At 42.1% G+C, this 24,624-nt stretch overlaps 1 protein-coding gene across 2 annotated transcripts in view; it reads left to right on the top strand.

Moving 5' to 3' along the window:
* TSPAN2 (tetraspanin 2) overlaps nt 1-24,555 on the top strand; it is a 25,727-nt gene extending 1,172 nt beyond the window's left edge. The window contains exons 1-8 of one of the 2 annotated variants that reach the window (XM_026864294.1): nt 579-1,231; nt 2,433-2,535; nt 15,360-15,457; nt 15,906-15,980; nt 16,530-16,631; nt 17,823-17,897; nt 18,631-18,714; nt 19,931-24,555. In XM_026864294.1, coding sequence (XP_026720095.1) covers nt 1,229-1,231; nt 2,433-2,535; nt 15,360-15,457; nt 15,906-15,980; nt 16,530-16,631; nt 17,823-17,897; nt 18,631-18,714; nt 19,931-19,996 — 606 coding nt within the window. In that variant the 5' untranslated portion in view covers nt 579-1,228 and the 3' untranslated portion in view covers nt 19,997-24,555. Of the gene's footprint in view, nt 1-578; nt 1,232-2,432; nt 2,536-15,359; nt 15,458-15,905; nt 15,981-16,529; nt 16,632-17,822; nt 17,898-18,630; nt 18,715-19,930 lie in introns of those variants that run through there. The other variant, XM_026864295.1, reaches the window with a different exon arrangement.
* Nucleotides 24,556-24,624: the final 69 nt, after the last annotated feature.

Here is a 24,624-nt window from a genome sequence, read left to right as displayed (position 1 = left end):
CGGCGGGGCCGAGCTTTGGCAGGGGCGCGGCGGGGCAGGCCGGGCTCACCCTGCCAGCGCTCCCGGCTTTTACTCGCTTCTGTGAAGACGCGGGAAAACACCCACTTGACAGAAGCTGCTGAAAAAGACACAGCATCTTTCTAACTGACGGCTTAGGGCAGTAACCATTTCCCCGACAAGCACAGTTCAGAGAGGAGGCTGCAGCGCACGGCCGCAGAACGCTTCTTCACAGCGTCATGATGCTTTTTAATAATGTCACTTCACAGAATGAGCCAACAGGTGCTACTTTGACAAGTTCATCCTAAGAGGAGGCCCTTGCATCCTACTGCATGCACTTTGCTGAAAGCTACTTTATGTGGCAACGAACAGTGTCTACTGCAGAACCCTCAGGAGATTTAGAGAACGCTATGCCCATTCTCCCCTCATCGCACGTTTCCAATAGTCTCACAGCTCCATAGCACAACTGAATTCAGGATTTCTTTTTTCCTTCACTTTCCCTCATGCTGTGTTCTCCCCCTCACACACACACACAGAGAGCAACTTTCCATTTTTTCAGACTGGAAAACAATTAGCAGTGTTATCTTCTTGAATATCTTTTTATTTTCGATTCACTGTTTTTTTACAAGAAGTCACAAAATAATCCTGTTCAGTATCTCTGGAGCAACCAGTTTTGGGCTTTTGTCTCGTTTATGCTTGAGACACAGTTAAACCAAATGCTTTTGCCTCTTGGTGACAGCACTGTGAGCTCCGGGCACACAGTGCTGCTGTGCTTGAGCTGTAGGAGCAGAGTGATGTTGCCCAGCTGCAGCTGCGAGTCAGTAGAAGGACAAAGCTTTGCGTTATGTTGTTTCACAAAAGTGACAATTGCTGTGTTTTGTTATCTGCCTTTTCACTGAGACGGAAGAAACCATCTCCTCAGCTGGACTGGGGACATTCATTTCAGACACATCCAAACTACCAGAGAAGCCTGGACTGGCAGGAGGGGGCTCCTGCTGCGCTCTGGCAGTCCAAAAGCAGAGCCCACACCTGCAAGCCTGGAGGCTCAGACGACCAGGGTGGCAGGAGACTCTCACACTCTGCTGTGACACTTCAGTGCGAAAGCTGTGATCCCAAGCTCTTCAGCCATATCCTTGCCTGCTTTCTTTGCTTGCTGTAGCTATGCCAGATGAACCAAGTGCCAGGCAATGCAGGACAGATTTAAAAAGCACCACGACAGGCTGCCAAGGATATGGTAAGCAGCAGGAGTTTTGTGAACCTCGTTCAGGTTGTGCAGTTGCTGCAGACCCAGGCTCAGGGCCTCCATCAGAGCAGCAGCAGAGCACTGTGCCTGGTCCTGCAGGATGCTGAAGCTGTCTGCCAGGACACACATCACTACCTGTAGGCTTATGGCTGGCATGTGGTGGGTCTGTCCATAGCCTATCTGTCTATAGATCTTTCCCCTCAAAACAACATGCCTTGACACTTCTTTTTCATCTAGTCTTGTTCACATGAAAGGGAATTTTTCCTTGCATTTGACAGCATCCATCACTTGTTTGTTAATCATTTCTGTGACTCAAGATATTTTACACTGTAATAATTCTTCTACCTCCTAGTTCTGATAGGGGGGTCCCATGGTGATTTACAGAAAAATGCCCTGTCATAATTGGTCCAAACACACTTAACTTCAGCACGTCCCTAAGAATACAAGCCTCTCTTTCTGGTAATCCTCTAACAGAACCCTTCTTACAACTGGGCAGCAGCAGCAGCAATACTGAAATGGCAGATAGTCTCCTGTAGTTTGGTACGATGATTTAGAGGTCCAGCTGGTCTTTCTACAGCATCATATATCCTGTGACACCGGAGATGGACCTGTGATACATACAGGGGAAGGGGGCACCTTTCAGCCCAAAAGGCTGTTATTTAAACCCTAAAACAGCTATGACAGTTGAAAAAAAAATTTGGTGTCTGTCACGTCAGCAGGGCTTAACTCCTGGTCACACAGCACTTCTCCGTGAGGTGCCTCACCTACAGTAACAGCATCTCGTGTCCAGACTCAGGCCCTGAGTGGCCTCCTGCATACTGCCTGACCACAGCACGGTTTGGAGGGAGGAGGGCAGTGTTCCTCATGGACACTCCCTCTCCACAACCCCCCCCACCCCACTCCATTACCCATTGCAATTCAGGCAAAATTTTGATGACTAAATAAGCTTATTGATGAGGTTTGAAAGTCACTACTAAGTTCAGAAGCAAGACTACACTGCAGAGCTGGAAGAAAGACATTGCACTATAACAGGAACTCATTGTTACCCGACACTGACAAGTGCTTCTTGAATTTCCTGACACTGCAGTCCTGAGCTGTGGGATTTCAAGAAAGCATAGAGTGCCAGTGACACCTTTTTGATGCTCTCCAGCCAATTGTTACTAAAGTATTGACCGGTCTGTTTATCTTCCAGCTGGCTGGATTGGCTGTCATTGCCTTTGGTCTATGGCTGCGGTTTGGTGGGGTTATGGCAGACTTTGCTTCAGACAAAAAGTCTCCAGAGTACTTCTTCATGGGTAAGTTAAAGTGCCTGTGATGACAGTAGCCTTTAGCGTTGGTTTCATCCTGCGGCATGTGACACACCTTATGCACTGAATTAAATGAAGGCCAACAGTTTCTGGGCTGAACTACACAAAACTGGACATTCTGGTGCTGTGTGTCATGTGCATGACGGCTTTCACACTTTCTCTGCTTGGCGTCAGCTTCCTTAGGCCTAACTGAACTTTTCTCTTAGATTTTATCCAATCCTCACGTACCCTAAGTGAATTGTGCCAATACTGTCAGAACAGAAGTTGAGACAGGTCAGAGACTCCTGAAACATGGGGCTCACCACCACTATAGCCTTCCAGAATTTTCTGTGCAGCTGCTAGCCAACAAAACAACAGTGTCACTTCTGAATGTGCAGCGGTAAAACTTTTGCTCACCAGTTCTCCCTGTGTCTGCACACAGAAACCCTCAGTGTGACTTTAAGTATCAGAGCAAATCCTTCCACAGCTGAAAAGTAAAACTGCAGGGTTTAGTCATCTCAAGAACTGTTTGTCCAACCTAGGCAGGAATCAACTAGTTTCCCAAGCTGACACAATTGGTATTGGTCATATCTAATTTTAGGCATTTAAGATAATTTTTTTTTCTCCCTAGGATTTCCAGTTGGGTTTTCTGGAAAGGCCTGTGTTATGTATCTACAGACATCCTTAAATAACAGCTGTCTAGGACTGCTAGCAACTGCATCTCTCTATCTCTCTATCCATTGGTAATTGTAATGTGCCTTTACACCAGAAGAGTCAGATTTTTTGTTTTTTAATATATCACCCCTGGGCATGGACTCAATAAAATCCAATTGGTGCAGACATTTTTGGCATCTACAAATGCCAAGTTTGAATGAATACCCAGTCCTGCTTTGTCCATCAAGCCATTCTGGCAGGGTGGCCAGGAATGGAGATGTCCTGTAGCAGTTACCCATCACAGGAATATTGCCTGGGCTGTGCAGTTACTTTAAATACCCCAATTCTCTAGTGGAGACCTTGACTCTGATACACCAGAGTCCTAACCCCAAGCTTCTTCAGTGTATGCAACCAGGCTAGAGGCACAGAGCTGACTACATAGTACTGTGGGAATTGATAGGTAAAATGTTATGCCCAGCCAAGTGTCTGTGGGAGTTTTTGAGGCTGAATAAAACCATTCAGGTGAATATTTGATTGGGACCTGAGAGTTAAATACCCTATAGCACCTCCACTGACACAGAGAGCCAGGAAGTATGATTTACTTTTTCTCTTACACCTGAGCTGCTATGTCAGCAGCATATTAGATCACCAACTTCATTTCCACATCCAGTTTATACCTGCTGAATATCCTGCGCTGTATCTTGGAACTCCTCCCTGCCTCATCCGCTGATGTTTGAACCAGGAGATTCAACAAGACAGAAGAATGTTCTGGCCTTCAAAATCAAGTAAATCTGGTGGTTTGTTAGAAGCCGGAAAGTAAAATACATCCTGTGATGTGAATAAGCACCACAGTCATTTCACAGCTTTGCAGTGCAGACTGTAACACTATAAACAAGATGTTCTTTGGTGCAGTATTTAAACCTCTAAAAGATTTAATCTGCTTCAGTCCTGCATAGAAATTACAAAAACTGTTTAGAGTTGTTCATTTTGGGAAGTCCTGGGGAATGTTCTTGTAAAAGTTTCATCATATACCGTGATGTTCAACCATTGGGCTGTCACACGTATTTATAGAGCTGTATGCTGTAATATGTAACTGCTAGCAGAGGAAGTGCTAAGGAACAGGACGTAAACATGTTGAGAATTCTTTTAAAACTTGTATTTCTGACTGAATTCTAAAGCAAAGTTTTGGCCCTTTTTTGTAATAGGTATTATGCTCTGAAGGAGCATTCCTGCTAAAACCAAAAAATTTTCTACTGCCCTCCCTCATTACAAATCCTGTTAAAAGCTGTTTTGACTTCTGAGCATCTGATGGAACAGCCATTCAGACATCTGAGGCTGTTAACAATCTGTGACTAAGGCAGTGGTACAATGGTGGTTGCTCAAGAGCTTTACCTCTCTAGGAGATTTCAGCTCTAAGTCCCCTTTAACAGCGGTATATTGGGCCCTTCCCACAGAGACTCATAGTGTTGTTTATCTGGCTTTGTGTGTTTGCTCTGTAACACGCATTCTGGGTGACAGCCAGAATTTTGCATAGGAATTCTTAATATGGAACGCTGTGCAGCACACAAGGAGCAGCTGCCCAGAGGGATGAAAGAGAAAGCACATGATCAGTATGACTTGGAGATACAAACATATGGCCATATATTTAAAAATAATTTCTTTAGCTCTGTTCCACTGACCGCTTTTGTGACTGTCTTGTGATAACCCAAGCCCCTGTGATCAGATCGGCTTTGTGTCAGTGCTTGGAACAGTACAGCTGCATTCAGAGTTTGCTTTGTAGGTTGAAGCACTGTCCGGAATCATAATCTAGTGGAAAACATCTCGTTTTCTTGCTTCTAAAGAGCAGCACATTCTGCTCTTTTTTATACCTGTATTGAGCTGCCAGCTGAATCTAACCATCTTCTCTCTTGTGCTTCCTTGTGATGTTTTTTTTCCTAGATCTAAAATGTTGTTTTAGTTTAAAATAATTGATAATTATATCCTTGCATTTTCCATTAGGCCAGAATGAGTCTCCTTAAATAGCCTTGTTCTTTACCAGCAGACCAGCTGTCTTTTCTGCCCCCTTGAATAGTTCGGGCCATGTCTTGGCAACCAGGCCTGTTCATCCTTTCCAGCCTCTGAAATGTTTCTGTTGGTTTGAGAACAACTTACAGGCAGCAGTGCTGAGGTCAAACACATAGGTGTTCTTAGTTTTCTGTTGCTTGTGGTTTTGTGTTCAGTGATCTATATTCCCAGCTTGCAGATTTTTAACCTACAACATAAAAGGTTGGAATTGGAACTCTGATCCATACAGTCTCTGTCCACTGTACCAGATATATCTTACACTGGAGCAGCCTCCTAAAATTGGACATTCTCTCTGCAGCTCTCCAACTCTTGGAGTTCCCAATGCAGTGACAGGCATGACAACGTTTTTATGTTTCTCCATCTCATAGTACATTTTTTGTGCCTGTGCTTCAAGTTGTGAGGCAAAACTGTAGATTTCCTGTTATATTTCAGTTCATCTCTGGTGGATTTCATTTATTCCTCTCTTAGGTGTACTTGAGAGAGAAAAAAAAAAGAAAGAAAAAAAAAAGATAATTTTAGCAAAGGTCAATAGCTGGGCAGTTACCTCTTTTATCTGATTTGTCTGTGACACTATACTGACCAAATGGAGAAAAGCTCTGTAGAATAAAGGGAATTCCCTAGGATTGCTCATCCTTCTTGAAACTCCTGTACCAAGACCCCGGTGAGCATTTTACTGGGCAGGAAAGTCTGTAACAATCAGAAGGAAAAGAGATGCTTGTGTGAACCCAAGATGTCAGCGTTGCTGTCTCACAATTAATTGGTCCTTAATTAATCCTTTGTAGCAGTGCTGTTCTTAAATTTAAAAATATCTAAAGCACAGAAGTGAATGCACAGTGCCTGCTGAGTGCAGGCTGAGCATTTGTGAAGTGAAAACTAACACAGAGACTTTTTAAAAGTCAGTTCAAGACACCTACTCTCCCCTCTGCTTTTGGTGGCTGAAGAGGAAAATCTGTTCAGGTTCCTTGGGCAACATGGAGGGACAAACTCTCTGTATCACTAATAAATGAAGTGCAGAGGATCACATCACTGCCAGTAGCAATAAAAATGAAGTGTGTGTACTCAACAAGTCCCATCAGGAGTGGTAACAAAAACTGATGAATGTGAATGAATCAATCTGGATGACGCTTTCTCATAACTGGCAGCACTGAAGCATTGCTTCTCCTGCGCAGAGCTCACACACTTTCTGCTATGTTATGTTCCCTTTGCTCCAGCTCTGTGATTCAGTCTGTGGTTCAGGGACTCATCAGGGCCAAACCAGTTGTGGACAGAGGTTTCAGGATGGCTGTGGCTTTTTCTTGGGGTCTGTGAGAGCATGAGTGATCATTCTGGCTTTGAAAGGTACAGTTAGTTGGTGCATGCTTTAGTATATGAAGTCATGTCTGGAGTTGAAGGATATTAGTAGTTTTTCTCCATAGTAGTGGGTGCCCATACAAACAGGAGTTGGCCAGCCAGTTAGATCCATGTAAACTGCAATTCTCCGCTCCTGTGCCTCATTTTTTTATAGTGCTATTCATGTATTTTGGAGCCAAGCACTATACTTCTAGTCAACAGTATTTTCTCTCCAAAATCCATAGCCTCTCAAACTCTATCAGCATTTAAAATGATACCTCTTGGCAAAGTAGCCTCTGTGTAGAGATGCAATACCACAAGAGCAACATCAAATGGTTCTGCCATGTGTACTGGAGAGGCTTAGTCTGTACTTAAGACTTAAGCAATGAACCTGCCTTTCTGCCTATCACCTTGTGTGCAGGTCTCTTCTGCAGTTGAGGAAGAGTGGTTTTAGAAAAGGCTGATAGTGGCCCTAAAGTGGAAAATGAAAGCTGCTGCGCTGAAAATCTGCTTAAAAATATGACACCACCACTACCACCCCCTAAAAAACCCCTTACTCAAAATGAAAGTTGTTCAAAAGTCCTCAGTCTCTGTACTGAATCATAAAACTTAGCATCAGTTCCTAAAAGTCAGTATCCTGCCTGGCAGAATAAAGGCAAGGCCACCACAAAGCTAGAATGCTGACAACATGAGCTAATTAAGCCTAATGGGAATAATCTGTCCATCTACCTCAGGTTGGCTGTTTTATATTTACGATATGCTGGATTCAGGAGGCTTTTTGTTTTGTTTTGTTTTTTTAATTAATCACTTAAGCATGAAATGCACTTTATGGTTTTTGGCTGTTAAACTGTCCTCCTGGGTAAACCTTTCTCCCACCCTGCTCTCTCTGCCTGTAGCTCTCTAGAAGCTAGTCAGCTCCACACAGCAACAGTTGAAAAGACAGTTACGCCACTTCCTTCTTTGACGCACCCTCTTCTCCTTCCTCTAGGCAGCTGCAAGTCACCCTGGTGCCCGCACACTGGTCGCACTGCTGTGAATGCTGAACTCTGACAGTACCGCTCACTGAGTGCACAAGGCCTCCCTCAGCCCACCTCAGAGAGCAATCAAGCAGTTGTAACTGATTCTGGTCAGACTGCCCGTGCACAGACCAGAGCCCGCTACCACAAGCTCAACACTTCTACATTTCCAGAAACACCCACCTGTAGCAAGTGAACCTAGGTGACTGAGGATAAACCTGTCCTGCATGAAGTAAAAAGACGTCAAGATGTTTCCTTTTACTGTAGCAGCACACTAAACTCCAGGAATGCTCAGGCTTTTTTCAGTTACATGCTTTGTTCTTCACACATACTCTCTTTAAAAGGACTAACTCTGCTTTAGATGCCAGTCTCTAAAGTGGCTTCTAGTAAAAGAACCAAACCAATATAACCCATTGTATCTCAAAGGAAATGGCCTGTGTTGTTTCATTTGGACAGAGATGGAAATACAGTGGGACTGTCCACTATGAAGCCAAAGAGGAAAGCATTTTGTCTGCTGGAAAAAAATAACACCTCAGTAAAAAAGCCCTTAGCACCTTTTTGGGGTGTGTCACTTCAAAAACAACTACAGAGAGGGTTTTGGTTGAGTTGGCTTGTTTTGTTCCAGCACTACTCTGTCTGCACTGGGTGGGTAAAGACAGCTATTTGCAGAGTCCTAAATTTTGCTACTGTGGGGGTTGCAGATTTCTGTGAATTCGTTACAGCCATACTCTGTTTTCTGTTTTGGCTGTCTTGGAGCCTATGCATTTAAGCATTAGAAGTGTATAATTTTTGTGGAAATGTATGCATTCATACAGGATTATTCAGGGTGTCCTAACCTAGAGAGAATTGCAGAGAATTATTAGAGGAGTTCAGAATACCAAATGACTGAGTATTAAAAAGGCAGATAAAATACAGTATCAATAAAGGAAAGTGATGCAAGTGGTAAGAGATAACCTAAGATGGTAACCTAAGCAGTATAAACACTGACAGACTTTAAATTAGCTATAACTACACAGGAACATGATCATAGACTGACTGTCAGTTGCTCTTGACAAAAGTGCCTTGCTCAGTTGCAGTCAGAAAGGCATATCAATATGAGGAATTATTAAGAACGGAAATTAGAATCCAACTGAAAAATTTTAATATCATTGTGTAAATTTCCAATGCACTCAGTGTCTTGAATGCTATATGTGGTTCTGGTCAAAAAGGATGCAATAAAACTAGAAAAAGTACTAAGAAGTTTGACAACGTTATTATTATCATACAATGTACTATGAAAACTTCCATATTAGGAAGTTTTTCACACTATTCATATCATTAAATCGTAGAATGCACTGCCACAGGATTCTGTGAAGTTCAACCACGATAGCACAGATCCACCCAATACAGGTATGCTGATTACATCTGACTTCAGTGAAGTTTGGTACAGGGTGAAGTAGGTATTGACAGAGGCACTGGAGACTACTGAGGAGGTAGACGTAAGCATTTAGGGTTGGGAGATGCATGTGAGCAAGACATGTAACAGGTGCTGGTATTCTGTGGGAAGGGGAAGGCAGTGGACCAGGATGTTACATTACAGTGAGGTTGCTTTTAAATTGAAATTCAGAGGATCTGTGTGGCAGCATAAGCCTACAAACTGGCTGGTAACTGTAATGTTTTTGTGGTTCCAGGAAGACTAACCACAAAATCCCTGTTAAATTCATCCAAGACTCGTAATTATGTCTGTGCATTATGCTCAAAATAAGGGTATTTTCCAATTCTCCAGAAATTCATCTTCTTTCAGACGACTCTGCCTCTCTTCTCCAGTTGTGTAAATGTATTTTATAGATGCATATACTAAAAATCTATTCACACAAAAATGGCAATCTCTAGTAACAAGCCTGTTTCAGAAACTGACTCTGCTCCCATGTGCAACACACAGAGCTATCCCTGTCCGGCCTGTTATTTCCAACTCCCATATGTGTTTCTCATCTTTTCCAATAGTGCATTTGCACTACAGGTTCCTTGGAGCTCTACTGTGGGCTTGAGAGCCTCAGTCCTTCTGTGGAGGAGCACATCTGCCTCCCAGACTGTAATGCACATACAGACTCAGGGAAATTTCTTCAAGTCATGTCTGGGTTCTAGGACTCCTCTCATCACTGCCTCTGGATCCCTTATACAAAAAACAGAGCTTCTTGTTTTCTCAGTGGAGCACGAACAGTTGGCTGTTTGTTCAGTGTTACTTACTCGGCCCAAAAAAGAATGAGTAGAATTATTTAAAATGGAAAGTGACCATAGCAGCCAGGTAAACAAGAAACCCATGTGAAATAAAGCCAGACAGAGAGACAGTGTATGTTTGTCTGCTCCTGCTCTTTGCAGTAGTCTCTATACAGGGGTTCATATCTCAAAGCCCTCCATAAGATTTGAGGAAAAAAAAACAAACCCAAAACAACCAAACAAAAACCAACTCTGGGAGTGTGTTCTATTCCAGACTCTGAAATTAGATTTCTACCAGGCTATAGGCGGTCATCAGAGTGTATCTGGTGGTGGTGGTGATGGTTCATGCGTTGCCTGAAATAAGAATGGTTGTAACGTTCACATCAGCAGGCTCCTACCTGCCTGATCTGTGTTGTAATATTTCCTTTCTGTCCATAAAACATCAGTGGTATGCCCTTCTGCCTATCACGTGGTTCTTTGCAACGGGAGCATAGAGGGACTCTGATTCTAAGGACACAGTTATTGCTCTTTCAAAGTGCCATGTGACAGACTAAAGAACTGGTGGCATTTCCTTGCAGATTAGTTATACATAGATTTGCATGTTACCTTGAGAGCGGTCTTTAATTGCTCTGAGGAACAAAGAACACATATCTTGCAGATTTCACTCATTTTTCTAAAAATGGGGCTGATCCCTCCCTCACTCTTGATACACATAAAGACATATTTCTGTCATCAGATACAAAATTCCATCCTTCTCTTTTGCCTAGTCTAAAATGATGAAATTCTGTATTCACTGCTAATCCCAACAGTTTTGCCTATCCAGAAATGACACACAGAAGACCCTTTACCCTTCCTGAGGTGCTTCTTCACACTTGCAGGTCTGCTGTCTCCAAGCACAGCTCTAGTAGGGTGTATGTACTCATACGCAGAGGAAACAGTATGTTATGGAAGAACTCTGTGCCATGAACATAGATGCCAATCCAGAGACCCCTACTGAGGTTTGGGGGTTTTTTTATTTGCCATTCTTCATTACTGGGAGCCATAGGTTGCTCTGAGATTGTCAGGTAACTTTTAAATTCCCCTTGTAATTACAAAGCAGAGTCTGGTACAAAATGGGAATCCCTCCTGTTGGAATTCTCACGCAGAATACCCCCATTTGACATTTTCCTTTCAAGAAATAATGATTTTCCCTGTGGGATGAATCAAAAAATCAAGTATACAGAAAAGGTGCTGCTTTACTGCTTTCCAAATTTGTTCTTTGCAAAATGCAACAATGGCTGAAGTATGGGCTTCCCACCCTTACACTCTCTATTTTTTAGCCAGAAAAGAAATCAATTTGCTCTTAGGTGTTCCCTCACTTGAGTTACTGCTAAAAGTAGAAGTAGTTTCTCTTCACAGCTTATAAAAATCTCTGTGTTTGTGTGTGTTAGCACAGCTAAAGAAAAAAAAAAAAAGGGCAACCAACCACCACAAAACCTCAATATTTCCCCACAAAAAAGGTCAAGAGAATAGGCTCTGTCCAAAAAAACCACCCCAATCCTATGACACTTCTTTCATTCTCACGTGTTTACATAAAAGCCCGTATTTACTCCAGTACACCTCACAGTCATTGGTGTCCTGGCTGTATCTGCTCAGATCAACCAATTTTTTCTGTTGTGTTTTGCACATGGCTTTTAATTTTCTTGGAATTAATTTTCAATCCCTTTGCATTCTGGGACTGAGAGTTACTTACTTTGTGGATCCTGCATGCAGGTGCAATAAATATTCCTGAATTGTGGGCAGTCACGTAGATGGCAGGTTTCTGCCATTAAGTCCAGCGTTTGCCGTCCTTAATGCCATAGCAGTGTGCCTGTTCTCAGTAATCTCTCTTCATCCACTGTCTGCTCCTGTGTGGGCCATGTGCTGCCAACAAACTCAAGAGACTACTTAGCTGTCAAACTCTCCTCTTCATTAGCAGACACAGAACAAAGCAACAAAATTAGGAATCAGGAAATGAAAAGAAGCAAGAAAAGGTACGAGGAAAAATTTCACCCAGACCACAACCATTTACTTCCTTTCTACCTTGTACTTTTTCACTTGTGCTGCACAAAAAGCCACAGCTAGACAGTTTTCTCAAAATTTTTCACTTGCCAAAACAAGTGCTCTACCTTGACCTGACTTGCATGCTTCTTTTTGCCACGCTGAGGTTTGTGGTGAACTTTTTTGTGTCAGTTTCTAACTACCAAAAGTGTTCCATTTTGTGACTGTAAACTAAGTGGTTTTTGTGTTTCTCTGCTGCGCTGAAGATGCCAAATTGGAGGCCTTGCCAAGGCTTTGTATTTTACAATGGAAGCGCTTATGAATAGAAGCTGATTAAGGCTTTGCTTTCCATCCTGCTTTTTTGAAAGGAACGGGCTTTATTGAAACTTAGTTACTTCTGACACGATACTATTGCATAGCAATGTATGACATTAATACTACTAAATTTCTGGATTTGTCTGCTTTGCTGATCTTAACTAGGCTAACTTGATGACTATCAGTGCACGATGTCCCTAGGTAAGGCTGTGATTCTAAGGGGTGCCATACACTGTCAACCTCCTCTTTTTCTTTCCTTTCTAGAGGTCTCACTTTTCAATTTAGGTCTATTCCTGTTAAAAAATTGAGGTGATCATGCCTACATTGCTGCGTATAGCCCACTAGGAAAAGAAATACTACCCCCCTGTCTTACATACTTACACCATCTAGGATGTTTCTAAATCTATTGCTTTGAAATCTTTCCTGGAAATCATCTTTCAGTTTGAGCACACCTGGATCTGGGTGCTAGGACACCTCACTGTGCAAGCTGAGAAGTAACCTGGTCCCTTTGAGGTTTTTTTAATCTATTCTTCACGTGTCTCATTCCTGTGTGAAAGATTACATGTGTGTATATATAGTAGACAAGGTAAAACATCTTCAGTTTTGTAGAGTTTTTTTTTAAGTGTCATCATCATTTTTCATCTAGAAATAGCTCTCTGAGTATCGACAACTACTAGTCCCAAGCTGAGAAAGGACAAAGTCTGGAATGAACCCTCCTGAAGAGAAGATGGAAGAAGGTGGTTTTAAGCCCTTGGCTGGCTCAGCTGTGGGGCCAGACACACAGCAAGCTCCGCTCTGTTTAGTGAGTGGTGTGAGTTCTTCCTGTAACACGCCTTAAAAGGGAAGTTCTGACTGAGGTAGTGGTTTAGCTGTGAGTCATGCAACCGAAATGTCAAGTCTGTTTCTCAGACAAAAGCAAATCCAAACACTTGAAAGTAGTCTCACCCCTCAAAGAGCCTCAGAGAGCTTTGGTCTTTGCTAGCTGGAAGCAACAAAAAGAAATAGGAAGACTTCTTTCCAGTCCTCTTAATCAAAATCTCTCTGCTAAATTGTCTGATAATTACAGGGACTGGGTAGGGAGTGATGTGCAGAAAAGGGCCCAGGAAACATCTTTGTAGTTACACTCCATTTGTTACCATGGAGATCTCAGGAAATGGCAGTTTTGGCGTTTGGCAGTTGAACAGCAGGTTCTGCACCTGAGTTTTTTTGTCTCTTCCAATTCACCTTCCATGAGGGGCTGACCTTTCTCTCCTGAGCCATTATATATATTTGTATATCCTTACCTCAGTAAAAGCCCCTGTGTTGTGAATATGTGTGTAAGTATCAGCTTGAAGAAGGCACAGTCCTAGTAAGTCACAAGATGTTGAATGTTAAAAATCTAGAAAATACAGAATATGAAATACCAGCACAGTCAGCAACAAATCCCACATATCTGGCATCAGACGTGGCAAAGCCATATTAATTATAATTGCTTTATTGCTATTTAGCAGAATGTGCTCCATGACAGCAATCCTTGGCACAAGAAAGGTACCAGGGCAAGAAGAATGGAGGAGAGGAAAAGGATCACAGTAGCTGCTATAGATATCTGGCTGATATACAATGATGTGCCAGATGACTGGACAGCAGGCAGGAATCTGCCTTCTCCAAGCAGGCTGCATCTGTGTGGCAGGGTAGCTAGATGCTCTGCATACTGATTGTTTTTTCACTTTCCTAGGAATCATTGCACTTTCATTTGTAGGGCTTTCTAGTCTAGGTTACACAAGGCCTGCTAACAGTAAATGCCAGCAGTTCTGTTAACCCTAAAGATACGGTCAGATTTTAAAATATTAAAATTGCTAACTGAGAATGCGAGAAGTTCTCGTTAAAAGTTTGCACAGACGAAGCTGGCAGCAAGGCTCACTGTGCCCTCTAGTGCGCACAGCCTGTAGCTCCACTGTCCCCTCACAACGGCATGAGGGAATTGAAGCTGTTTTGTCTAGCAGTGGATTGGCGTGGCAGATTTCTGCCACGTCCTCCACGTTGCCCTCACAAGACAAAGACTGGAAATACAAGGCACTGCACTGAGCCTGTTGTACTTTGACTGACATGGTACCCAGAGACAAGGCACAAAGACAGTTGTTGTTGTCTGATGGGAACTGACACTGCCCATGAAGGGATGGATGGATGGATGGATGGATGGATGGATGGATGGATGGATGGATGGATGGATGGATGGATGGATGGATGGATTCTATCCATTTTCAGGCAACTCTTCTCCATGTCTCCTGATCATAATGTACTGATGGTATTAGCCTTTAAAAGCTGACGATATCTCATATTCTGACACATCAGTATGTTGGAGGAAAAAATGTAAAGTAATGACACTGGAATAGGCCTGCCCAGCAGGCAGTAAAGCAGCTACTTATGATAAAAGGAAGATGCCATGCTCCAAATCACTGAACGGTAGAGAAGCTTCCATTCTCTGCAGTGACCAAGCTCAGAACTATTGCTGAGCTTAGAACCCACCCCCACAAGCTGTTCTTCCCACTCATTATTTAGCCAGAGTGTAAATTCATTGTTTCACTTCACAGAATCATCTAGGTTGGAAAAGACCTTGAAGCTCATCTAGTCCAACCATTAACGTAACATTGACAGTTCTCACCAGCTTCCTCCAACAGCTTTCAAGGAGTTCCCCCAATCCTCCTCTTCCTTCCAATAGCAGTCAGCTTTATCCCCAGCCAAAGTACTGATTTCAGAGGAATGTGACACCGTAGTGCCTATACCTTTCCTGAAGATGTTCAAATGTCCTTTTTTTATGGACTGCCAGGCAACTGACAGAGCATAGCTGCCAGGTAGCTTTTTTAAGACCCACCCCTACACAGCAGTACAGCACATTTCCAGTCCCAAGTTTCACAGAAATAAGCCCTCTAGCAATGTTGGATTTTTTTTGCCTTACGTTCCTCACTGAAGAGTTGTAAGGTGGTTCTGGATGGTATGGTGTATTTTCTTCCTGGACTGAGCTACCCTTGGGACGTGAAACAAGGGAGGTGGAAGTCTTCTCATTTGTATCCTGAGATTCTTTAAGAATTCTGAAGAGATCATTGCTCTCCTTTTGTGTCAAGAGAAACTTTTCTGTGTAACAGGTGTTCTTTGTGAGAGCCAGAGACCATTGTTACAAATGTGTGGTTTTGACAAAATAGGTAGCAGACTTTGAGAAGTGAAACTTTCTTAAAATTCTTGTCTGATTCTGATTTTTCATAGGACTCTATGTACTGGTGGGAGCAGGGGCTCTCATGACCACAGTTGGATTTTTTGGGTGCTGTGGAGCAGCGCGGGAGTCTCAGTGCTTACTTGGAGCAGTAAGTAAAAGGTTTCAAGGGCCTGGGCTGCACAGGAAAATTGTTCAAAAGCATATGCTTTGTGTCATTAGCGGAAAGATCTTTACAGTCCAAGACCTGAAATGTCTTATGTCCATTTACTGGCTAATCTAGCATATCTAGCCACCACGCTACTGCAGAGTTTACATACATGAAGAAGTTCCATTGCTTGCCTCATGTGATATGCCTGGAATTACCTTCTGTCTTTTCTGAACTACCATCTGAGCCACATCTTTGTCATTTCCACCATTGTTTCCCTATTACAAGAAATCTGACTTGACACCCTTGTTATGGACCCTGCTTACCAGCTTTCTTTCAGTTACTGTATGGGCTGTTAAGCCTTGGGCAAGAACGAGGGACTGACTGGCAGTCCACATAAAGCAGAATTGTGCAAGGTATATTAATACAGTATTCTCTTCTTCCTCTGCAGTTCTTTGCTTGCTTGTTGGTGATATTTGCGGCTGAGGTCACTGCTGGAGTATTTGCCTTTATAGGCAAGAAAGTGGTAAGTAGCAAGCAACTTCTAATGTAATAATAAGACAGTTATGGATTTCAATGCTGCTGACTGACCTACAGTCTGGCTCTTGCATAGGAAAACTTTCCAGAAGATTTTTTTCCCAGGAAGACTCTCTGACGTCCTTATCTGGAGTCAGTGAGAGCTTGTGTCATCACAAGTCCAGAATGGGATGGAGTTTTTTCCCCCCTCTATTTAAGAAAATCTGTAGGTGTGGTTCAATCTTATGTCCACAAGGAACATCAGGTAGAACTATGTGGTAAGAGGATACTGCTTGGTAAAGGAGCAAACAAATTCAAGCACTGAACTCCAACTAAGAGTTTTGACCCAAAACACAGAATAGAGCATATATACATTCTGACCCATGCAGAGTCCCTCTGAATGTCATCAGGCCACAAAACCTCCTTCTTTCCAACCATGATACCTTGGTTTACCAGGTATAATTTTCTGTTCTGGAGGCTGATGACACAAGCTGCAAGTCTGCACTGGATTGAGGGTAAGACTTATTTGCCACTCATTTGGAAAGTCTCATTTCTGCAGGCAATACAGGAATCCCAGAAAATCTATGAAGACATTTATGATGACTATATGAAAAACCCGGGGGGGAAGGTCAACAGGACTATCTATCACTACCACTTAGCTGTGAGTAGTCCTCCTGAACTTTAATACCTTGCACTACTACTCCACTGTCACATTACTTTTAAAATTCAGAATGTCTCCCACTGAGGTATGCAAGAATAGAACTGAGTGTTAAAGTAAAGCCAGAGGCTCACAACCCGGTTTCCTGATGGCTCTGTCAGAATTCTGGTTTTCAGATCCCAAGGGATTCCCACCTTTGAAAGTGAAAATGGCCAGGCTTTTAAATGTCAGCTGATGCTTCTGGTCTTTGCTGTGCAGAAGATACGACTATTATGGCCCTTTTGGATATTAAAATCCATTAATAAATACAAATGCAGAGAGAGGTAGAAAGGTCTGAACCTCTCTGCATCTGTCAGAGAAAAAACTGTCATCTGTGTCTCAGGACCAACCATTATCCTGGTCACTGGCTGAACCAAAAGCACATGTGTGACTCAGTTCAGGCCACCCAAAAAGTGGGTGAACCACAACTAGAACCTGTGACTTCCTGAGGCCTATTTGTGTCCATCCTGTATCTACACTGCCTCCCACAGAGATCAAGCCCAAGCTTTGTTGCTCCCTACAGCATTCCCACATTCTTTAGAACAAATATTTCACAACCTCAGGCCCTTTTGTCCTTCTCCCATAGCTGTTATTTCTGACCCAAGGAGGAATTCCAAGCATTCTGTGGGAGACAAACAGGAAAAACAAACCCTCTTAAACACTCTTGATTTATTACTGTCTCCAAAGCCAGCACTATGTTTTTTTCAGAAATAAAGATTCTGGCATTCTCTGTTGTAGCTTTTGTGTGTTGCCCGTAACTGTGTGTGCACTATTTGAACTTTCTGCTTTCTCCCTTTAACAACTCCTTTTTCCTCATGAGCCTGGGATCTACTTTTCCAAAATCCACTTGTTCACTTTGTTATGAGATACTGTGTAAAAAGCCCTTCTAGATGTTGCTGTTAATACAAATTTGTCTGTGTGCTATGGCTTCAGACAACTGAAACTGATTTTTGAGAATTTTGGCCCACACAGTTGGAACTCTACAAGAGGTAGCAGTTAATATAGGGAATCAATTTATGACTTGATCTCTATTGTTTCTTTTTTTTAAGTTATTTATTATCTCACTTTCAGTATGAAAATAGTAACTCACTTTCAGTATGAAACAGGTCTGTGGTTTCCCTTCTTTGATTCGTCATCTCTCTCTCTCTCATTTAGTTTCAATGCTGTGGTAAAGATAATATGGAACAACAAATGGGATTACCCTGTCCAGAGAATATCCAAATGCCAAAGGCAAGTTTCCTCTGTTCTGGTTGTTCTAATCACTATTTCATGTCAATTGTTTAGTAAGAAAGGAAGAGCTTCCTTTTTACCTTACAGATTCTAGCACAAAATTCCATATGAAATGGAGCAGAGTGGAGGCAGAAATAAATTGGAGGTCATATTGAACATGCCTAGCCCTCATTTCTGACGCCTTCCTGTAGTATCCCATGGTAACTGTGTCTCTCAATTGCAGCAGGTAACTGAGACAATATTACATCGTCTGAAAAGTGGGAAGGACATAGCAAAATAGGAATCCTAGATGAAAAGCCCCATGAAAGCTGAATTTTGGCAAGTACCTGCCTTAATCATGCATGGAGAGTCCTGACTAGAAACTTTGTATTAAGGATACTGTTATTTCTGTCTTATGTGAATCTGCTTTTGACTACAATGTCAATCTGAAGGGCCAAAGTTACTGATTTAGCATGGCCTATGATATAAAGGGTTTTAAATTTAGGGAAAACTGATTGTAAGAAAATAACTTGTATGTGTCAGCCTGTACAGGCAAGGGATACAGACGTGTCACTAGAAAAGGGAATATGCTGTGAAAATCATCCAACAAAACACAAGGCATAGATGCAAGAATCAGGACAGTGACTGCAATAATATTTTTCATGTTTATTTGTTGTTTATCTGTTGAGAACAGCTGACAGAGTTGGTTGAAGTATATTTTTCTAGGAGTAAAAATTTTTTTTTTTTTTAATAGAACTGCCTGGTTGAAATCGAGAATGTAATTGATGCTAATCTGCGTTTAGTTGGAATTGTTGGAATTGCAATTGCTGGCATCACAGTGAGTAAATCCATGTTCTCACTCTCAAATCTATATTTTAGCCCAGGACCCTGTCTCTTACTCAAAGCTTTGTGGAAGGTGTTTTGCAGCAACTGGTGAGATTCCTCAAAGGTGCAGCTGTGCTTACTGCTTTCAGTGTGTCCTCCCTCTGGGAACTAACTACATTGACACAAGCAGGCTTGCATGACTTCATCTTACCAGTTCATTTTGTGTCCTTAGACAGGGTCCGAAGTATCTAATTGGTAATCTTACTTTGTTGTAATAGTAGGAAAGAAGAGTGCATGTGAACCAAAGTGAAAAGCAAAAGGCCATAGCAGCATTTCATTATTCCAAAACAAGTGCAGACATGCTTTAGGCCCTTTCGGGATCCATTCCTTAGATTTCATAAGGAATAGAGTGCCTACCCTTTCTATAGAAATGGCTTTCCAGGAAAACGCTGACTGTAGCGTTGACAATGTGAAGAATAATTTATAAATAGATTTTCTAGGTCACATATCCAGTGATCGGTATGTATTTTGTTAAAGGAACAGGCTTTAAACTGCATAGTTTTCAGAACAGCATTTCCTTCCCTAACAGGCAGCACCTAGTTACAGGTAGCTGTTTCATCGCACTGTATCATCAAAGCGCCGATAACTGTCCGCACAGTCCCTCTTCCCCCCAGGTGTGCACTGTTGCGTTCCCAGGTTCGCTCCCCGTGACAGCACTGTCACCCATAGATGTCACCCGGCAGCAGGGATATGGCAGGAGTGGGAGGTCACTGTCAAACATGGGCTTCAACAGAAAGCATTTTCCGGCAGGCATGTGCTGCTGCCTCCTTCAGACTCAGAAACCAGAAGCAGTCTGAAACAACATGAGGAGCCAGAATATCAGTAAAGAAATACACCTCTGGCTGCTCTGAAGAGCAGAAGATTCATGAACTTACGTGGACACTTAAAAGGAGGTGAAGGGTTTATGTATGTAATAGAAACCAGGTAAAGGGGATTAAACAATCCTGTGATTTGTGTAAAAGATGAAGGTATACTCAAAAATACAGCAAAGCAACATGGGTGGGACAGAGTATCAGTGAAATCTTTTATGTTAATTGATATCTTGGGGTTTGTAGATGGAAGCAGTCACTTGCTACTCTGCTGTAAGAACCTTCAGATTGTTCTCATATGCAGACTATTTTATAACTGTTTTGTAAATGGATCCCTAAATTGCATCCCTTCTCTTCTAGATCTTTGGCATGATATTCAGCATGGTTCTGTGCTGTGCGATCCGTAACACAAGAGACATGATCTAAAACGTTCACTGCACAACTATGTCCCAGGAGTTCCAGACTAAGCTTTACAAGAAGTGCTCTTCTACCCACTTTAATAATTGTAATGCATTTTAATTAGTGTTTTAACATACTGAGAGGAAAATATCCCATTAGGTGAGCAGGTGAATTGTACTAGTTACAGTAAAACCGAAGTCAACAAAAAGGTTTTTAAAATGTCCTTTTTAATGAAAAAAGCAAAGGTGCATCTAAGACTAATTTGATTTTTAATATTTGTATATGTGCAATTAAGAGTTTACACACCTATAGACATTGTGTAAGCGCATGCATATCTCTCTTTACAAATATATATGCACATGAGCAGGTACCTGTATATGCAGTACCTTGTTTAGGTAAGTATGTGCAATGGAGTATGTGGCGTGTGCATGTTTGCACGCATATTCTTCCACAGTCTCCCTATGCAAGAGTGCACACACACCCACAGGTATACAGTGCTCGAAACCCTTTCATACTAAGCCTCTGTTTGCCAAGAATTAGCAGAGAAACAAATGCCATTTTTAAAAGTAAGACCTATGATCCCTTCCATAACAGTTCTTTCCAAAGCCCAAACAGGATAGAATTCATAAAATTGGACTTTATAAAACAAACAAAAAAGCCTAAGGGCCTGCTCCAGCAAACTAATTCATGTGAGTAGGCCCACTGACTTCACAGTCATGCAGAGACTGGATTTATTTTTTTTTTTAGGACTGGACCCTTCATGCAAATGCAGAAAGCTCTGGGGGAGGAAACATGTCCAAGGACATCCAGGCTAAAGAAAGAGGGGGAAAGAGGTGGGAAGCTGGCAAGATAACACAGTCATTTGAGAGCAATTGTAGTGCAAAGTGTGCTTGAGCTTCCCAAGCTAGCCTGACACAGACACACACACAAAAAAAAAAAAAGAAAAAAAAAAAAAAAAAAAGAGGAGCCACTAAAATCTTTATTCAGAAGTCCCTTTATCCTGCAAGACTCTATATGGTATATATGCTGGTGCAGGAGTGGAGCCTATATCCAGAAAAGCAGCCACTTTGTCAGATACTCTGTAGAACCTAACTGGCCTGTGGAAGCCAACTGAAGAGTGAAAATGGTCAGGGAAAGACACACAGCACTTTAATATCTATCCTCTGTTTCTGCTTCTGTGACTATCACAGCTTCCATGGGGCTCTTACCTCAGCCTCTCACCCTTTCTTGCGGGTATAAGGCAGGAAAGAAAAATGGGACATTTTTACAGAGCCATAAAGTAAATTTTCTTACTGGCATCTTTAGATTGCATGTCAGGTATAGAAATTACACTGTGTGCTTGAAATACCTCAGGGCTTGCGTTTACAGAGTTTGTTTCTATATTTTTATTTTTCTATTTGTCATATTTATTCATAAGAGAATGTTTCTTTTACAACAGCCTAGAAGGGAGAAAGGTTGTCCCCAGAAGGGGAAAATAAATTACATCAAAGGCTCAGAATCTCTTAGTTTTTAGCTTACTCGAGATAATTCACCATTTCAGAGAACAGCTTTCTGCTAACAATATCCGTGTAGCAGCTTTGTCTCTCTGATGATCACTAGTTCAGATTTCTGATAGTTGTTCCATACAGGATGGGGAAAAGTTCAGCTAAACTACACATCTCATTGAAATGGTCCATGATGTCCAACAGGACTTCAGGCATTTACAAGTCACATGGTCTTTATTACTGAAACGCAACAGAAGGAAATGGGATTTCAGAAAATGTGTGCGTTCTAGTGCGCGTATTTGTGTGGAATAGACATCCCTCATATTTATCTCTCACTTCCCAAAGACACTCACACTCCCATCACTTTTCTGTTACTTCAGGACTGGAAATAACATTGCTGTTCCATGTATCCAATTTAATTGACACATCTTGCTGTCTTTTACATAGAGCTCTCTTTTCAAATCATTTAGCTACAGACTGTGACACCGAGACAGCTGTGCACTAAATGCCAAGTATGCAGCAGGCACTGCTGACTGAGCAGCTTCTGGACCTAGCTTAAAGTACCCAGCTGACTGGGAGACACTCTATCATACACCAAAGAAGAGTTGGGCTTGCACCACTGTTCACAGATGATTACTATGGGTGCCACGTAAAAGGAGGGCCTGGGACCTTATTCTGCGAGCATCAGACCAGGAAATAGGGCCCCAACCTGCTGTCTGCTCCTAAGGCTCAAATGGGAGAATGATGCTTGCAGCAAATCCATGAAGGTCTCAAGCTGAAACTAATTAAGTTTCTCATAGCAGACAACTGACATAGCCGAAGCACTTTCCTGGATCCCAGAGACACTTGAGATTGTCCCTACCACTGGTTCTGCTCTAAACAGATAATGGGATAGTATACAACTGAGTTGTTTTCTACCAAGCTAATAGTGACAAAAAGAAGAAAACCACGTATAGTGCCATTTTTGCCATTCAGAGCAAGACAGCTTTCCAGGAAAACCATTAAAAATAGCACAATAGGGAAGCCAGTGGTTCAGGTTCCAAGATTACTGCCCTACAGGGATAGAAATTTATTGCAAATAAAGCTACTTCCTACTGTTACACTCCACCTTGTGTAGTGACAGTATTTAAAATACATCTACATGTAATTGGGTTTAATTCCTCAATTTTGTAGCACCAAAACATACTGATAGGACTAGAATTTACTTCTTTGTTTACTGTTTCTTTAGTAAGTTGGAAGATGCCCACTCCTGCTTTTCAGATGCACTGAATAAAAAGGCAGCTTGCAGAACTTCTGTTGCTTCCCCAGCCCCACCACTCCCCCAGAAGTACAAAAACATTTAAGTGCCTTATGAAAACAGGGAAGAGTGGTATAAAGAAACCTTCTGATAAATTCAGTCTTGAACAACCTCATTTTCTGCTGAAGTGCTTTGGCTTAGTGGGGTTTTTTGTCTTCCTCTGAACATTGTGTTTATTTTTCTGAGCATAATTACTGCTTATTCTCTAGGGTTTGCTGCTATTTAGGTATATGAGATACTCACACTGCATATCAGGAACAGAGTAATATCAGTTACTGGTTTAGTTCTCTAAATTATTGGTATAATTTAAGCTGGAAATCAATATATTATGCATCTACTAGTGTTTAACAGAATCCAGAGATACAGCCTCTTCTGTTGTTTCCTGTTGTCTGCTGTTGTGAGGTGCGTAATATATTCGCAGTTTTCTCTGCATCTTGGTAACTGAAAGTCTTTTAACTCACTAAGGGACGGAAGATACAGCTGTTCTTTCCCTGTCAAGAATTCCTTCCTGTTGCTTTTAGATCACAGCTAGTTAACAACTCCAATGTCCAATGACTAGCCTGAGCAGCCCTTTTTAAAAGTTCAGATGTCACAGGCAGGGTTATGGCTATCAAAACTGGATATGTAGCCCCCACAGTTTATTGTGCTGCTGCTCTTTCATTTCAGCTCGTGAAAGTGCAAAACCTTTGATCTTTGTATGCAGTACAAAATCATTTCCAAGCAACTACACCATATGTCTCCAATAAGAAAGCTTTCCAAAGGTAACTAAATCCAAACCACTATCTAAACTTCCTCAAATACAGCTCACACTCCAGAGTTGCATGCCCGGATTTCATCAATAAACACCAATGCCTGTATGCACCAGATACACAGTAACTGCCATATAAGTTGTCAGAAGTACCCATTTAGTCCTGTCCCTTGTACCTGTTTCAGAAGAAAGTGACAAAAGATCAAATCCCTCGAGGTGATAATTCTGAAAGCACATCACACATGTTTTCTTCTCCTCCTGTCAAACAGTTAATTCTAAATCATAAAGATGTAAATTGCTGATGCCCTTATTATATCTCTAAACATCACTGTTCACATTTCCCTTGTCTAATTTTTCTAAGTAACTGAGTTAGGTGGGAGCTTCATTTGTTACAGCAAAGCCTTAGTCAGTTTTGATAGAGATTGCACAGGAGCTGATGAAGCACAGCCCTGTAATATCTCTACAATGAAGATTCATATTTCACTTTTCTTCATACTGAAAGTGATAGTTTTATAGCAAAATGTATTTCATATGTATTGAAAAAAAAATTAAGCCTTCAAATGCTGTATTTTACAGCCTTTGGAGGCTACTGATTAACAGCATCAGGTGCTGTTCACAGAAAATGTAATAAAGCTTTTCAATCTTCTTCCTTTCTGTTGGTGCTCCAGCCACTGGGTTCTCCAAAACACAAACCGCTTCCAATAGAACGTATTTGTTTCTGTAGCACAAGTTACGATTTTGGACAGAACTGGCGTGTCGGTTTATGCTGCAAAGGCTGTAGCAGAATTACCTCTATGGCACCTTTCTTTGAGAGAAAAACCCCACTTATTCTGGTCTGTTGATGAAATCAACAGAATTCGCTTTAGTCCAGTGCGTTCTGAAGTGGCGTTTTACCAGCTTTTCTGTCTTGAATTTGAAACCACTTTCTAATAAAAATAACCTGACATAAACGACTACCCGAGAGAACACGTCTCTGTGCCCGCCGGCGTACGCTGTCAGAACCAGCCCCCCACAAACGCCCCGTTTCACGACACGGAGGTTGCGGGACGCAGCCCCCCCGCGAGCGCGGCGGCCAGCAGACCCTTCGCGGCCTCACCTGTGGCGCCCCGGCAACCAGGAGGGACGG

Source organism: Athene cunicularia (genome assembly GCF_003259725.1).
Source record: "Athene cunicularia isolate RWA chromosome 26 unlocalized genomic scaffold, athCun1 chr26_part1, whole genome shotgun sequence".
Classification (NCBI taxonomy): domain Eukaryota; kingdom Metazoa; phylum Chordata; class Aves; order Strigiformes; family Strigidae; genus Athene; species Athene cunicularia.
The sequence above is the reverse complement of the archived record's forward strand: the minus strand, read 5'-3'. Positions and strand labels throughout refer to the sequence as shown.